Genomic DNA, 17,188 nt, shown 5'->3' with positions numbered 1-17,188 from the left:
TAATAGGATGCAGTGGGTTGGCCTGGCACCTTGACTCCACACTGTTGATGGGAAAGTGTATTTCTAGTTTTTTTCTTTTTCTTTTCTTTTGAGAGAGCGAGAGAGTGTGAGCAGGGGGAAGGGCAGAGAAAGAGAAGCAGGTCCCCCAAGAGCAGAAAGTCCAATATGGGGCTCGATCCCAGGACCCGGAGATCGTGATCTGAGCCGAAGGCAGAGGCTTAACCAACTGGACCATCCAGGCGCCCCGCGTGTTTCTAGTTTCTAGAAAGCCAAGTAACAGATGAACAAATGGAATAAAACACATGCCATTTGGCACCATATCTCTTTTCCCCAGCTAAGTTACGTATTCTTCCCTCAGAGCAAAGTCTGACTTTTATGCGTGTTTGAATCGCTCAAAGCACCTCGCCGAGTGCTGGGCACGTAGAAGACACACAAGTCCCGCGTTTGCCTTCAATTCTCAATTTGGGATTGACTTGGAGGGAGCAAGCTTTTCCCTGGTCGCACACTCTGGCCCGAGCGCCGAGCTGCTGTTCATCCTCCTGCCGCACGGGGGCGCCCTGGAAATGCCGCGCTGTGAGGACAGCCGCCGGAGAGGCTCTTGGCGCTGGAGGGCCGAACTCCCACAATGCACCTTGTATCAACACGGCACTGGTGGCGGCTTCGAGGAGGGGCTGCGGCGCCCACCGGTCCGGCACGCAGCGCGAGGGTTATCGGGCGGGGCCCGGGTGTTGAGGGGCGACTGGCAGCCATGGCGGAGTCGGCGCCTACTCGGGTAAGGGTGCTCCCGGCACCGGTCGCGGGCGCCTTCGGGATGGCGGAGCTCCTGGCCGGGGCGGGGCTTCGAAGCTCGCACCCCTGTTGGGGCTGGGGGTCCCGGGGCTCCCCGGGCTCCCCGGGCTGTTTCTAGCGAATACCGGCCTCCTTCACGACCCCAGGTCACTGCTTTCCCCCTCTCCGGCTCCTTCCCCGTGGGGCCGGAGCCCCAGCGCCACACACCGTTGCGGAGAAACTTCTCCGAGGCTTGTTTTGGGTTTTGGGGGTTTGGGGGGGTTTGCTTTTTGTTTTTTTGAGAGCGCGCGCGCGAGAGCACGCGCACGAGCTGGGGGAGGGGCAGGGGGACAGATTTTTCTTTTTTTTCTTCTGAGAGAGAGAAGAGCGAGCCGGGGGCGGGAGGGGCAGAGGGAGAGGTTTTTTTTTAAGAGAGAGCGCAATAGGGGGGAGGGGAGAGAGATACATAACATGTTATATTTATATTTTATATATGTATATTTTTTAAGAGAACAGGAGCGGTGGGGAAGAAGGGGAGGGAATTTTTTTAAGAACTCGCGGTGGGGGAGGTGTAGGGGTAGAAGGAGAGGGAGAATTTTTTCTTTTTTGAGTGAGAGAGGGGGTGGGGAGGAGGGGGTTGGAGGGTGGGGAGGAGCGGGGTGGGGGTGGGGAGGAACGGGGTTTTGGGGAGAGAGAAAATCTTAAGCAGGCTCTATTACCATCAGGGAGCCAGAAGCTGGGCTCCACCTCATGACCCTGAGATCATGACCAGAGCCGAAATCAAAAGTCAGTGGCTTAACAGACTGAGCCACCTAGCACTTGGAAAATGTAAAGGATATACCAGGTAAAAGGAAAATTATCCCAAATGTAAAGTCTGAAAATGTAAGAAAGTGTGATGACCCATGGAAACGGATAAATCTGAACGTGTATCAATTGACTATAACGGGAATAATCTCTTGTGAGGTTAAAAACAAAGGCAAATTAAAATACATGGCAGCATTGGTGTAAAAGTTAGGAAGAGATCAGAATTCTTTTGTTTCAAGGTTGTTAGAAGTATGCTTCCTGTAATATCTAGGATACTTGCTAAAACATTAGAAATTGGCTGTAAAACTTACAATTTAGAAGGGGAAATAGAGTAAGTAAAAAATCACCTAAAAGAAGGCAAGAAAGACAAGGCCAAAAAAGGGGCAAAAATCAATAAAAATAGATCAACAATTACAATAAATGTAAATGGACTAAATGTTGAGTTAAAAGGCAAAGAGTTGTCACTATATGGTTTTTAAGAGGTACAACTAAAAGTCAAAGCTACAGAAATGGTTGAACATAAAAGAATATGAAAACATACCAGACGAATCAAAAAAATTGGTTTCTCTGTATTAATATTGCTAGAGATCAAGGCTACTACTACTTTTGTGATGGTGAGACTCATTTTATCAGCTTGATAAGACATTCTAGTATTTTGCATGTAATTATATAGCCTCAATATATAAAGCAGATTAACAGAACTACAAGGAAAACTGGCATGGTAGAAGACTGTAACAAAACCTTATTTTCTTTTAGGCAGAAAAAAAATTAAGGTGCGGTGTATCCAGTAGAACTTTCAGAGATTATGGAAATATTCTGCTTTTTACTGTTCAGAATAGTCACTAGAAATCTATAGCTATTAAGCACTTGAAATGTAGGTAGTGTGGCTGAGGAATTGAATTTTTAATTCAGTTTTAATTAATATGGGTTTAAATAGCCGTGTGTTTCTAGTGGCTTTTGGACAACACAGGTAAGAATTTTTTTGGCTATGTATCTGTCAATATATAATATCAGTGTATAGGCGTATCTCAGGTTGATTGAGCTTTGCTTTATTATACTTTGCAGATACTGTGTTTTCTTTCTTTCTTTTTTTTTTTTTTTACAAATTGAAAGTTTGTAGCAAGCCTGTGTCAAGTCTCAACTGCCATTTTCCCAACAGCCTTGCTCATTTTGTGTTTCTGTCACAATTTGATAATTCTCACAGTATTTTAAACCTTTTCCTTATTATTATATTTGTTATGATGTTCTGTGACCAGTAATTATGCTTGCTAAAAACTCAGATGATGGTTAGCCTTTTTTTTTCTTTTTTGCAATAAAATATTTTTAAATTATGCTATGTACATTTTAAAAGATATAATGCTATTGTTCACTTAATAAACTACAATGTAGTGTAAATTTATATGCACTGGGAAACAAAAAATTAATTTTACGTGCTTTATTATGATACTTGCTTTATTGTGGTGTTCTGGAACCAAATTTGCAATATTTCTGAGGTATGCCTGTATAGAGAGATTAATGAATAAAAAGTGAAGAGAGCAAAAGAGCCCTTTTAGGGGCACCTGTGTGACTGGGTGGGTTAAGCCTCTGCCTTTAGCTCAGGTCATGGTCTTAGGGTCCTGGGATTGAGATCCCTGCTCAGCAAGGAGCCTGCTTCCCTGCTCTCTCTGTCTACTTGGGATATCTCTCTCTGTCAAATAAATAAAATCTTTTTTAAAAGGGGGGGCGCCTGCCTGGCTCATAGGGTTAAAGCCTCTGCCTTCGGCTTGGGTCATGATCCTAGGGTCCTGGGATCAAGCCCCACGTGGGTGGGTGGGTGGGGGGGGCTCTGCTCAGCAGGGAGCCTGCTTCCTCTCCTCTCTCTCTGCCTGCCTCTCTGCCTACTTGTGATCTCTGTCTGTCAAATAAATAAATAAAATCTTAAAAAAAAAAAGAGCCCTTTTAGAAATGAAAGTGTGTTCTGGCAGCTGACTGTAGTCTGGGACCTTAGGTTGGGCTGTTGAACAGAATATCTCCATATGCTTTCTCCATGTGGTTTAGGATTTTTCAGGTGTTTTCCAGAGCCTGCCTGCCTGTGATTTGTTCCACTTGACATGGAGTGGAGCAGAGACAAACTGTTCTTCACAAACCCTTCTTGAATTGCAGATTCATGAGCAAAGTAGATGTTGTCTTAAGCCATTAAACACTGGGATTGTTTGTTGTGTGGTAATCAGTGGAATAGGTTAAAATATTGAAAGATACTAAAAATACCTTAAAAGAGGAGTGGATGTGGACTCAAAAAACTGTGAGGACTAAAAAAACTGTGTATGGATACATTTATCTATGGATATGATGTAAACAGAGTTTCTAAAGATACTTTTATGAGATTTTTTAAAAGATACTAGTTTGAGAGAGACTGCACAGACTATGTGTTGAGCTGGTGAGAGGGGCAGAGGGAGAGGAAAAAGCAGGCTCCGCTCTCAGCAGGGAGCCCGATGCAGGGCTCGATCCTGATCTGAGCCAAAGGCAGACGCTTAACAACTGAGCCACCCAGGTGCCCCTCAATAATGATTTTTTAAAAACCTATGGTTGTTAAAACTATAATATTGGTAAGGCAATAAAAAAAATACTCTATAGAACAAAACTAGACGTGCCAGAGACAGATTGCTATGTATGAAAGCTTGTTTCATGACAGAGATCACATTACAAATCTTTGGGTAAATTGAGGGATTTTTCATCATATATTAGATCTGTTGATTTTCCATGTGAAAATTGAGCCCTGCACCACACAGAAATATCAGTTCTAGTTGAGTTACTCAAATGTGAAAACAAAACTATGGAGTGTTTAGAAGACAATATTCTGGATTATCGATATTTTTCTCACCTGACACAGAAGTTCAAACCTTAAAGGAATTGATCAAACTCAACTACATTAATTTTTTAATTAAAAAATAAAGTGAATTTTTGTTCTTTTTATTTTTAAAAGATTTTTAAAAATTTATTCATTTGACGGAGAGAGAGATAGCCAGCCAGTGAGCGAGCAAATGCCGGTGCACACAGGCAGGGGGAGCGGTGGGGAGAGGGCTCCACTGAGCAAGGAGCCCCATGCAGGGCTCAATCCCAGGACCCTGGGACCCTGACCTGAGCCGACCAAGCTGCCCAGGCGCCCCAGTGAAGTGAATTTTTAAAATGAGGTACAAATAAAGAGGAGGTGTTTGCAGCACATACAGGGTGGATAAAGAATGGTATCCAGAGTTACTAGAGAAATTCTGAGATAGAGAGGAAGAAAGGGACCCCAAAAGATGAATAGATAAAAGACTTGAGCAGGTAGTTCACTGAAAGCTATTTGAATGGCCAATAAATATTTAGAAGATCCTTATCCTTGTTAGTAATCAAAGAACGAGTAGATGGAAATCATGACGACATTTCAGACCTCCTTGGAGGGACAAAATTTTAGTCTGACAGTTGCAAGTGTTGACATAGTTGGGAAACATCCAGAATACTTAATATTTCTGACAGGAATGAAATTTGTACAACCACTTTAGAAAATATTTGGCATTATTTACTGAAATTCAAGTTGTATATATACCCTATTAGCCATCATTTCCTTCCTAGGACTATACCCTCAGGAGACTTGCCCATACGTACTAGCAGCTGTGCACAGTCCTGTTCGTTGTAGCACTACTTGTAATGACAAAGATGGGGGCGAATAAATAATGGACTGGAAAAGGAAGTTGTGGTATTATCACAGCGGAATGTTTTGCAGAAGTGAAAATTAATTATAGCTATCTGCAACAGCAGGATATTCTCAGGTGTTGTGGAATAAGGATGCCATTTGTGTAAGAGCCTAAGATTGGCAAAACTAAACATGTTTTGGGAAAAAAGCATTTGGTGAGAATATGAAAAAGGCAATTTCTAGTGAAAAACCAAATTCAGGATCATAGTTACGTAGGGAGTCATACAGAGGACTTCAGAAGCACTATTTGATAATGGAGTGGTAGCTGATGGAGATTTGTCACCATTCCCTTCCGCATCTTACGTATTATAGAAGTTGTTTTTTACTATTCAGTATTAAAAAGTCATAGGATCTCAGAGTTGGAAGTGACCTTAGATATTGTCTAGTTCACCTTGGATGCCACTTTAGAATGTTACTTACCCAGCAGATTGAAGGTGTCTTAGCAACAGGGACCGTGTCTTATACTTACTGGTGAAGGTTTCAGACTGTAGTGGCCGGCCCATTGTATTGGACTTGATCTGATAGTATGATAGGAGATCCAACAGAACTGCCCCAGAAACTCCAGAAGTGTGGGGGATGTAATGTACTTTTTGTATTTCTCACTGCAATCAGGGATACTCTTGCATGTGGAATTTATGTAAAAAGAAAAATTATTTAAAAAAATACATGTTTATTGGGGAAGTCAAACAAGCAGTAGTTTCCAAGGAATGATGAAAATCTCTCCCTCTCATTTCCCTGAGTTGTAAGTCCTGTTACCAGTTCAGTTTTACGAATCTATTCACAGACTTTTCTGTGGGCTGAAACACACAAACACTCATGTATTTTCTCTTCTTTCAAAAGTGGAATTGTAATAAATGTATTTCCTTAAAAGTTGAATTTTTAACCAGCATGGTATGATGAAAACTCTTCCAAACCATAATACAAGTCATTATTTTTAAAGGCAGTATAGTGTCATTTTTGGTTGTGCCATAATTTATTTAACCATTCCTTTATGAATAAACCTGGAGATTATTTCCAAGCTTTGACTTTTCCAAAGAACATTACCAGTAATCGTCTTATTTTTTTATTTTGGATGTCAGTAAAAAATGCCTTTTGTTTTATAAAATAGATTCCTGGAAGTGAGATTGCTAGGTGAAAAGGTTTTTAGTGACTTTTATGAGATTGCCTTCCATAAAGTTTGTAGTATTTTTCATTCCTTCCGGGAATGTTAATAAAAGTGCCAGTTTTGGGGCACCTGGGTGGCTCAGTGGGCCAAAACCTCTGCCTTCGGCTCAGGTTGTGATCCCAGGGTCCTGGGATCGAGCCCCTCTGCCTGCCTCTCTGCCTCCTTGTGATCTCTGTCTGTCAAATAAATAAAATCTTAAAAAAAAAAATGCCAGTTTTATATCCTACTCATCTCTGTAGTTCCTTATCCCTCTTTCAAGTGGGGCAGCCTGGTGGGTGAAAAGCGGTTTTTCGTGGTTGTATTTGTGCTCCCAACTGCTTCTTGGACTGCCTGCATTTCTGTTCTCATAATTGCTTACGGTTTGCAGGTTTATTTGGGGTTACTTTTTTCTTTCCATTTTATACTTTGTTTATAAATATCCTCTTCCTATTTGTTTTTTTTACACTTTGTTTATGGCATCTTTCCTGGCAGCTAACATTTTCTTCTATCTTGATACTAAACCGTGCTTACTGAGATAATTCACCTGCAGCAGCATTCACTCATTCACGCGGTTGAGGTAGTTTTCATAAATGTGTGCCATGATCAGACTACCAAAATACAGAATATTTCCATCATCCCAGAAAGATTTCCTTTGCATTCAGTCTTCCCCCACCCGCAGCTCCTGGCAAACACTGATCTGGTTTGTTTTTTTGTTTTTTAAGATGTTATGTATTTGAGAGATAAAGGGAGCACACAGACAGGTAGAGGCAGAGGCAGACTCCTAGCGGAGCAGGGAGCCAGACATGGGGCTCGATTCCAGGACCTTGGGATCATGACTTCAGCTGAAGGCAGACTCTTCACTATCTGAGCTACCCAGGTGCCCCCACTAATCTGTTTTCTGTCCATATAGTTTTGCCTTTCCTGAGTGTCATGCAAATGGAATAGAGTAGGCTGCATTTTGTGTCTGTCTTCTTTCACATAGCATAATTTGGGGATCGATATTGTTAGGTGTATCAGTAATTTGTTCCCTTTTTATTGCTAATGTAACATGCTTAACACATTAATCATTACTATGTTAATAATGTAACAGTATTTTATTGTATGGTGTATTAATACCCTTAAGGCTGCTATAATAAAGTATTGCAAATTGAAGGGCTTACACACCGGAAGTGTGCTGTCCTTTAGTTCTAGATGCTGAAAGTCTGAAGTCAGCATGTCCACAGACTTGATGCCTTCTGAGGGCCACGACGGAAAATGTCTTTGGCTTCTCTCATAGCTCCTGATGGCCCCACGCATTTTCTTGGCTTGTGGCAGCAGAATTCCGACCTCTGCCTCCGTTGTCACGTAGCTGTCTTTTCCCTGTGTGTCTTCATATAGTCTGCACTAAGTGCACATCTGTCTCTGTCCAGATCTCTCCCCTATTTTATTTTATTTTATTTTTTAAGAGATTTTATTTATTCACTTGACTAGAGAGTGCACAAGTACGAGAGGCAGCAGGCAGAGGGAGAGGGAGAAGCAGCTCCCCGCTTAGCAGGACCCTGGGATCATGACCTGAGCTGAAGGCAGCAGATTAACTGACCGAGCCGTGCAAGCACCAGGTGCCCCTCTCGCCTATTTTATAAGGACACCAAATCGTGTTTGATTAGAGCCCATCTGATGACCTCATTGAGCTTGATTACCTCTGTAAAGATTCTACTCCAGATAAGATCACATTCTGAGGTCCTAGGGGTTGAGACTTCAACATATCTTGGGAAAAGAAAATTCAACCTGTAACATATGGATGGACTGTGGTTTGTTTATTGAATCACCAGTCAGTGGACATTTGAATTGTTTCCATCTCAATAGGTAGTTCAAAACAGAAGCAGCATCTTGATTTCACACCTCTTTTCTGCCTTTGCTTAGTGCTCAGATCCTGACCACCTTCCTGTGCGAAGCAAACAACAAAATGCTGAGCCACAGAAAGGCAGGAGGCAGCTCCGAAGAGCTATAGATGAGCAACTGAAAGTGAAAAGCAGAACATGGGATAAAAGGAGCCTGTCCAGCAATCTGACGTTCTGTCTTGTCTCGTTTGTAGTTACTGACAGAGAGCGACACAGAGAGGGAGCACAAGCAGTGAGAGCGGGAAAGGGATGATCTTTTACATTAAACTTTTTTTTTTTAAGATTTTTTATTTATTTATTTGACAGAGAGAGGTCACAAGTAGGCAGAGAGGCAGGCAGAGAGAGAGGAAGGGAAGCAGGCCCCCTGCTGAGCAGAGAGCCTGATGTGGGACTCGATCCCAGGACCCTGAGATCATGACCTGAGCCGAAGGCAGCGGCCCAACCCACTGAGCCACCCAGGTGCCCCTACATTAAACTTTTTATTTAAATCCTTCTTAGGAGGGTCAGTTAAGCTTTAAACCCACATGTTTGGTAATGAACTGAGTTGAGTCACTGGATTAGGTCATGGTCAAGCTTACATGTTCATTTACATGCCACTTGGGTTCGTTTTATCCCGTTTCTCCAGACACTAAGTCCCGGCCCCAGCACTTCTTTCAAAACTGGTTCCTCTTAGTGTCAGTTATTTATTTTTTTTTTTAAATTAACATATGATGTATTATGTGCCCCAGGGGTACAGGTCCGTGAATCGTCAGGCTTATACACTTCACGGCACTCACCATAGCCCATGCCGTCCCCAATGTCCATCACCCAACTTAGTGTCTATTCTTGTGGATAGAGAAGCAGCTTTGAAGAAAGTGTATGCCGAATAAAATCGTGAAGCTTTGGGGGTTAGGACTGAAGTGAACGTGCTGTGGTACTTCAGGGTCAGAGGAAACTGAGGAGACCCCGCCCCCCCCATGTTAGCTTTAGTAATGTTGAACTTCAGCTGTAGTGATTTTCCTCCTCAGGGCTGGATCATAAAAAATGAGCCATGTAAGGAAAATGTCAGCAGGCTTCATCAAATCATATCCGTAAATATTTACGAAGGATTTAGTTGGGGATGCCTGAGTGGCTCATTGGTTAGGCATCTGGCTTTCGCTCAGGTCATGATTCTGGGGTCCTGGGATCCAGCCGCGAATTGGATTCCTTGCTCAGTGGGGAACCTGCTTCTCCCTCTGCCTGCCTTACCCCTGCTTATGGCTTGCTGTCTTGCTCATCCTCTCTGACAAAAAAAATAAAATCTGAAAAAAAAAAATTAGTTGGTGTTCTACTAGCTGCTTGGGTGCAAAGGTAAATGAGTTGAGCTTTATTGGTCTTGCTAAGTAATTGTGTCTTGGTCATCTTAGAGACTGTGCCGGGTGTGAAGAGCGGGTAATAAGACATGTACAGTATTATTTCACCTTCGGAAAACCAGTTAAAAGATTTAAAAAAAAGATCAAAATTCGAACAGGTTATTTCTGAATGGTTGTATTTTACATAACTTTTCTTTGTACTTTTCAGTGTTATAATGTACATGTATGTTTAATCTACAGTAACAGAGTATAAAAGAGCATACTTTTGGGGCGCCTGGGTGGCTCAGTCATTGAGCTACCTTTGGCTCAGATCATGATCCCAGGGTCCTGGGATTGAGCCCCAGGTCGGGCTCTCTGCTCTGCGGGAAGCCTGCTTCTCTCTCTCCTGCTCGCCTTGCTTGTATTCCTGCTCTCGCTATCTCTCTCTGTCAAATAAATAAAGTCTTTAAAAAAAAAAAAGGTAGAAACTAAGTAGCTGTAATACTCTTGGACCCAGTGGACCCATTGTTTTCTTTACTTGATGTTTGGAAGTGACACTGACTGGCCCTGTGTCCTTCATTCAGCACAGGAGGAAACGCCGCTCCACACCTTTGACCTCTTCCACACCTGCCCCACAAGCGACAGAGAAAAGCTCTTACTTGCAGACCACAGAGCTCTCTCTCTGGACTGTGGTGGCTGCCATTCAGGCTGTGGAGAAGAAGGTGGAGTCCCAGGCCGCCCGGCTACAGAGCCTGGAGGGGCGGACAGGGACAGCCGAGAAGAAGCTGGCGGACTGCGAGAAGACGGCCGTGGAGTTCGGGAACCAGCTGGAGGGCAAGTGGGCCGTGCTGGGGACCCTGCTGCAGGAGTACGGGCTGCTGCAGAGGCGGCTGGAGAACATGGAGAACCTGCTGAGGAGCAGCAACTTCTGGGTCCTGAGGCTGCCCCCGGGCAGCAATGGAGAGGTTCCCAAGGTAGACCCCTTGGGAATTAAGAGTTAGCCTAGGGCGCCTGGGTGGCTCAGTTGTTAAGCGTCTGCCTTCGGCTCAGGTCATGATCCCAGGGTCCTGATCCCTGGGTCCCAGGATCCCTTTGGACTCCCTGCTTGTGTACCCTCTCTCACTGTGTCTCTCTCTCTCTCTGTCAAATAAGTAAATAAAACCTTTTTTTTAAAGCCCGAATGGGGAGCCCTACCCTTTGTTATTTAAGATTCAAGTTGCTGGCTTTGCTTTCGTGGCTATGACAGGAGGCACTCATGCTACGATATTTGTAATTTCAGGTGTCCAGGTCACTTGAAAACGATGGAGTCTGTTTCTCAGAGCAGGAGTGGGAAAATCTGGAGGACTGGCAGAAGGAGCTCTACAGGAACGTGATGAAGAGCAACTACGAGACTCTGGTCTCCCTGAGTAAGTAGCACGTCCGTCCCGAGAATTCTCGTGCAGACGTCTGCACATCCCTGGCCCAGTAGCGTGTGACTCAGACTACACCCGTGACTAGTTGGCTTTAGCTCCTCTCTTGGTCTGGAGGGAGATGGGTAGGGGGAGGGCCTTAAGGAGGGCACTTGGGATGAGCCCTGGGTGTCTCATGCAAGTGATAAATCACTAAATTCTATTCCTGAAAACAATATTACGGTATATGTTAACTAACCAGAATTTTTAAGATTTTATTTATTTATTTGACAGATCACAAGTAGGCAGAGAGGCAGGCAGAGAGAGAGTGGAGGAATCAGGTTCCCTGCTGAGCAGAGAGCCCAGTGCGGGACTCGATCCCAGGACCCTGGGATCATGACCTGAGCTGAAGGCAGAGGCTTTAACCCACTGAGCCACCCAGGTGCCCCCTAACTAGAATTTAAATAAAAATTTGAAAAGTAAGAAAAAAGAAATGGGAGTCTTTAGGTCCTCAGTTCATGAAGACTTGGAAAGGTCTTAGTGTTGTGCATTTTGTATTTCTCTATAGTCACATAGTTCATTATAATATTTATTAAAAGATATCATCATTATAGTGTAATGTGTATTGTAGTGATATGTGAGCAGGGTTCTTCATGTGGTTTTTAATACTTAAAACTGTTTGACAAGAAATCCTTTTGTTACCTGAGGTGAGGCAGGTAGTACAGGTTAGCCAAAACGTTTTTATTGGCCTTGGGTGGAATTACATTTAGTCCTTGTGAGCTCCGTTTTTGTGTTTTATTTTTTTATTTTATTTTTTGTGTGTGTTAATTAGAGGGCTGGTTAATAGATACCCATCTTTGGGGCGCCTGGGTGGCTAGGTTGGTTAAGCAGCTGCCTTTGGCTCAGATCGTGATCCTGGAGTCCCTGCCTTTGGCTCAGATCTTGATCCTGGAGTCCCTGGATCAAGTCCCATAGCAGGCTCCCTGCTCGGTGCGGAGTCTGCTTCTCCCTCTGCCCTTTCCCCTCTCGTGCTCTCTCTCTCAAATAAGTAAAATCTCTTAAAAATAGATACACATCTTTATAAAATATTAATTTTTAGTAAGTAGATTTTGGTAGACAGAGTTGTTTTTTTTTTTTAAGATTTTGTTTATTTATTGGATAGAGCGAGCGTGGAGAAGAACAGAGAGAGGGATAAGCAGACTGCGCAGAGCCTGATGTGGGGCTCGACCCCACAATCCTGATTCCATGATCTGAGCCCAAACCAAGAGTGGACACTCAGCTGACTGAGCCACCCAAGCACCTCCAACAAAATCTTTTAAAACTGAGCTCCATGGAGGAGTGTCAAAAAGGCCAGTGTGACTGCAGCAGAGAGGGAGAGAGCAGAAGGCGCGGAGGAGAGTGTGTTCCCTGGGCCGAGTTCTGTGCTCTGCTCCTGGCCGTTTCCTTGCTGTCCCAGCTGGGGATAATGGTGCTCACCTCACTGGGCAGCGTGTCAGCATGGACGAAATTAAATACGCTGAAAGGAAGCAGCCCTTGAGACCGTGTGCATGTGAGGGCAGGGTGGTCGGGGAAGGGGAGTGGGCTGGGAAGCCTGACTGCCGGAAACGCAGTGGCTAAGGAAGGACTGTTGGAGGCAGCAGCTGACTGAATAGATTTCTCAAATCGGCTCGAATTTTCCAGTCGTCTCAAGCTGCCACTGGTGGGGAAGTGGGAAGAACAGTAGCCTTTTAATCTTTGGAACTTTTAATATCAACCCCTGATATTGGTCAGCTTGTTCATTGGCACCTGCACAGTGCGCGGTGAGCTTGTACCGTCTGCTGGGCTCACACTGTGCCTGTTCCAAACCAGAGGTCCTTGGCCAGCCAGAAGAAGAAGCGGAATTGGGTGCAGGGATGCTGGGTGACTTGGAGGAGGAAGGCCCTGGTGATGTCCACCCAGGTGAGTGGATCCAGAATATTCCATCCCTCCACCCCCTGTGGCCTATAGTGAGCTTTCCCACTGCTAAACTACTGAACGCTGGTTATCAGCAGCCTATCTGGCATTACTTATTTTAGATTTCTTTATGAGTTTCATGAGTTCACCTAACATCTCTGTGTCTGCGTTTCTTACCACTGGGGAGTCCTTACGTGTTGTGACGGATCCTGCTTCACATCTGCGCTACCGTACAGAGCAGAGCAGTAGCTCAAGTGAACACCCGCTGTAGACTGAGGATAGGGTTGGTCAGATCGTAGGAGCGAAGCTTGGGGTGAGAGGCAGGCAGAGCATTTATAAGCCAGGTATGGGGGAGGGGGACATGTGCAGGAGGACTGGGGCTGGATGCGTGAATATTTAAACTTTAGGTGTAAGGGTGGTTGGGTTTGTTTTTTATTTTAATTGTTCATGTTTATTATTTTAAACTGTTAAATTAGTATAGTTATAGTATATTTTGCCATGTTTTTACAGGAATTGAATACAGATTTATGGACAAGCTTAGAGAACTGTTATTTATAACATTGTCCTAAAAAAAAAATGGGTTTAGTTTTTCCAGTCTTAGAACCCAGTCTCCTTCTCCAAATTGTCCTAATGCCCTTATCGTGGGGTGCTTTGATAAGAGCTTTTGTAAAATTCACAGATGTTTGTTTAGCTCTAAACAAAAAATGCTAGAATGTGATCTTTTTTGTTGGTCTTCTTTTTCTTGGCAGCAGAAGGGGTTATGATCAAGCAGGAGATCCAGTACGCTCAGGAAGGCTCTGCGGATCTTCCTGGAGAGTTCTCGGGCATTGCCGAAGAGCAGGCTTTCCTGAGCCCAGCGCATACTGAACTCTGGGGTGGTCAGGGTGGTTCTGTCCTCTTGGATTCAGGGCCCAGGGACACTAATCTGGAGGATCCCATTGAGGGAAGGAGAGACCCTAGCGGTGGCAGAACTCTGAGCTGCCCCCCGAAGCCGAAGCCCAGTAGGCAGGTGCAGCTGGGTCAGGAATGCGGGCAGGGCCTAAAGCTGAAAAGGGACGCTTCTGGCCCCTATGAATGCTCCGAGTGCGAGGTCAGCTTCCACTATGAGCAGCAGCTCGCTACGCACCTGCAGACCCACTCAGGGTGGGGCCCTTATACAGCCTCAGAGCCCGAGGAGAGCCGTAGACCCAGGCCGCAGCTGAAGCCCCAGTCCAAGAGGGCGAGGCTGCACCAGTGCGACGTGTGCCTGAGGAGCTTCAGCTGCAGGGTGAGCCTCATGACCCACCAGCGCTGCCACCTGCAGGAGGGGCCCAGTGCTGGCCGCTGTGTCCAGGAGAGGTTCTCACCCAATAGCCTGGTGGCCCTGCCTGGTCACATCCCTTGGAGGAAAAGCCGGAGTTCCCTCATCTGTGGTTACTGTGGCAAGAGCTTCAGCCATCCGTCGGATTTGGTGCGGCACCAGCGCATCCACACGGGCGAACGGCCCTACAGCTGCTCCGAGTGCGAGAAGAGCTTTGTCCAGAAGCAGCACCTTCTGCAGCACCAGAAGATCCACCAGCGGGAGCGGGGCGGGCTGGCCCTGGAGCCCGGAAGGCCCAATGGCCTGCTTTAAGGGTGCCAGCCCCTTGTCCATCCGGGTGGGGGGGTCAGGAGGGGCTGGCATTGGTCCCCCCCGAAGAGACACTTTGCACAGTCAGGGACTGACTGCTTCCTGAGGAGAGTCGTTTTGATTTGCCTTCCCTTGGCCAAGCACCAGGCCAAGCCCAGAGGCTGTCCTGGAACCTGTGGGAGAGGAGTCTGGGGCTGCTCCTCTCCCTGCTGTGGAGCTTGTTGTCTCTGGCCCCTGCAGGTCTCTGGTTTTCCCGTCGGGGCTGCTGTCTGTGGGCCGCGGGTGGCTCTCTGACCCTGCGGGCACCGGTGGCTGGTTCCCGGTCCTGTGCCAGCATTTCAGGTCTTCCCAGAGGTCGGGTCGGCCAGTGGAGCGAGCAGGTGTGCGGAGGAGTTGTGGGACACACGCCCCTCTCTTTCTTCTTTCGTAGTCTCTTTGTTAAAAACACGTAGAAGAAATAATTTAAATGACTGCTTACCCTGTTCTGAGGCAACTTTTTTGGAATTAGATTTTAGTTGATTTAAAAAAATACAGTCTGACACTTGTTTTTTTAAATTTCCAGCATCGTAGAAGTCGTTCCTAACATGGGGACTGGCCCTGCCCTCTACGAGGGATTTGTTTATGGGGCTCTTTTAGCCCATCCACACTTAGGTCAGAGATCGGGGGCAGAGTGCTGAGCTCCTTCTTGTGGGGGTCCTTGCTCACGTGGGTGACCGAATCCAGAGGAGCGAGAGGAGGAGCGTGGGGAGACCTCCCCGCCCCTGCTGAGAAGGAAGAGCCCGGGGTGCAGCTGAGAGCGTGCTGCTGCCGCTGCTGCTGCTGAGAGCGTGCTGCCGCCGCCGCTGCTGCTGCTGCTGCCGCCGCTGCTCGGGAGGCCAGGTTTCTCACCAGAACCTTCCTCTTCCGTCATAGTCCTCGATGGGTCCTGCCGCCGCCCAGGGCAGAAGACTGTTTGTTACTTACGGTTGTCTGACTTGTTCCCGTGGGTGTTGGAGTTTGTTCTTATTACACCAGTTGTTTCTCGGAGTTGTGTAGATCACACATTTTCCAAATTAGTTCTGGGGTTGACTGTTCCAAAGGTGGTGGAGAAAATGCACAAAAATGCTTGTTTCTCAGGAGTGTTGAATGCCTGCCCCGCTGTTGTTTGGGGAGATGGGAGTGGGCTCCTGGGTCCTATGTGAATGTCCCCTTTGATTTATAGTTGCTTAGAATAAAACTTGGCTATTAGCAAAAAAAAAAAAAAAGCTCACGTTGGATATTTTTCTCTCTTTGTTAGGAATACCAGGGTGGAGGAGGTGACTCATGGGGACCAGGGACAGAGGCCTGAGGTCCCAGCCTGACATGCACTGTTACTTCAATGTAGAACAGATGAGCAGAGGGCATGTATGAGAGGAGTCCTGGGACCCTGTGTGGGGTGGTCGAGGGCTGCCGGCGGTCTGGCTGTTGGTTGTTGGAGATGGTGGGAAGATGGGGCGGATGAGCTACTGTGGGAGCACCGGGGACTCCTGAGTAGCCCTGAAGGATATTGGCTTAGAGAAACATAACAGTGCCGAGTAGGAAAATGGAAGCAGTTGATTGAGATCTATGTCAGTACTGTATATGTACAGTCAAAAAATCATATACACAAAACATTGGGCAAGAACACGTAGAAACCCGAAGTTACACCTTGAAGGCCTTACAGTTGCTTGTGGGAGCAAGTGGGAGCAAGGGAGTGGGATATGGGAATAAAAAGGAATAAATAAATAGATAAAAATAAACTTGGGTCGCTGTAACGAATGGGATGGTCTTGGTGGAGCAACTGAACGTGGAGGGAAGTCTTGGGCGGGCGCCGCACTCAGCTGAAGTATCAGCTGCACTAGATGTGGGAAACCCTAAGGAGCTACTCTCCTGAATTCCTTCTGTAGTCTCCTACCCTCAAGCTTTCGCCTCATAGATTCCCTTATTCCCCATCCTTGATTAGTTTTACGAGTGGTGTGTGTGCGTGTGTGTGTGTGTGTGTGTGTGTGTGTGTTTAGAGAGCATGAGTGGGGCGAGGACCCAAGGAAGAGGGAGAAGGACTCTCCGGCAGACCCCGTGCCCAGCATGGTGCCCACCCCAGGGCTCATCTCATGATGAGCCAAAACCAAGCACCAGATGCCCCACCGACTGAGCCCCACAGGCGCCCCCGCCCCCACCCCCCAGTTGAGTGTTTTCGTGCGCCCGGTCTGTCTTGCATTGTGGGGAGAGAAAGTTACAGGGTAGGATTCTGGTTCTCTGGCGGTGGTGTGTTCCTTGAGGCAGGAGGATGATTGCCCGAGGCAGGTGGGCAGTAATAACAGCTGGTACTGAGCACTGTGCAAGGGATTCTTTTCATTTTTATTTATTGATTGATTGATTTTTAAAAGATTCTATTGGGGTGTCTGGGTGGCTCAGTGGTTAAAGCCTCTGCCTTGGGCTCAGGTCGTGATCCCAGGGTCCTGGGATCGAGTCCCACATCATGCTCTCTGCTTGTTGGGGAACCTGCTTCCCTTCCTCTCTCTCTGCCTGCCTCTCTGCCTACTTGTGATCTGTCAAATAAATAAATAAATAAAAACAACTCAGAACGTTTAGAAAAAAAGATTTTATTTATTTTTTTGACAGAGATCACAAGTAGGCAGAGAGG

At 46.0% G+C, this 17,188-nt stretch overlaps 1 protein-coding gene across 2 annotated transcripts; it reads left to right on the top strand.

The window, feature by feature from the left end:
* Positions 1-588: 588 nt before the first annotated feature.
* ZNF212 (zinc finger protein 212) lies at positions 589-15,791 on the top strand. 2 transcript variants are annotated; one of them, XM_082693561.1, is made up of 5 exons: positions 589-772; positions 10,203-10,592; positions 10,898-11,024; positions 12,855-12,944; positions 13,691-15,791. In XM_082693561.1, exons 1-5 carry the CDS (start codon positions 626-628, stop codon positions 14,548-14,550), a joined length of 1,614 nt encoding a protein of 537 aa, XP_082549687.1. In that variant the 5' UTR covers positions 589-625; the 3' UTR covers positions 14,551-15,791. The 2 variants fall into 2 exon arrangements, with proteins under 2 accessions (XP_082549687.1, XP_082549686.1); XM_082693560.1 differs by having other exon boundaries at positions 13,688-15,791.
* The last annotated feature ends 1,397 nt before the right edge of the window (positions 15,792-17,188 follow it).

This window comes from Mustela nivalis (genome assembly GCF_964662115.1).
Source record: "Mustela nivalis genome assembly, chromosome: 12".
Taxonomy (NCBI): Eukaryota; Metazoa; Chordata; class Mammalia; order Carnivora; family Mustelidae; genus Mustela; species Mustela nivalis.
This window is presented reverse-complemented; position numbering and strand designations above follow the sequence as displayed.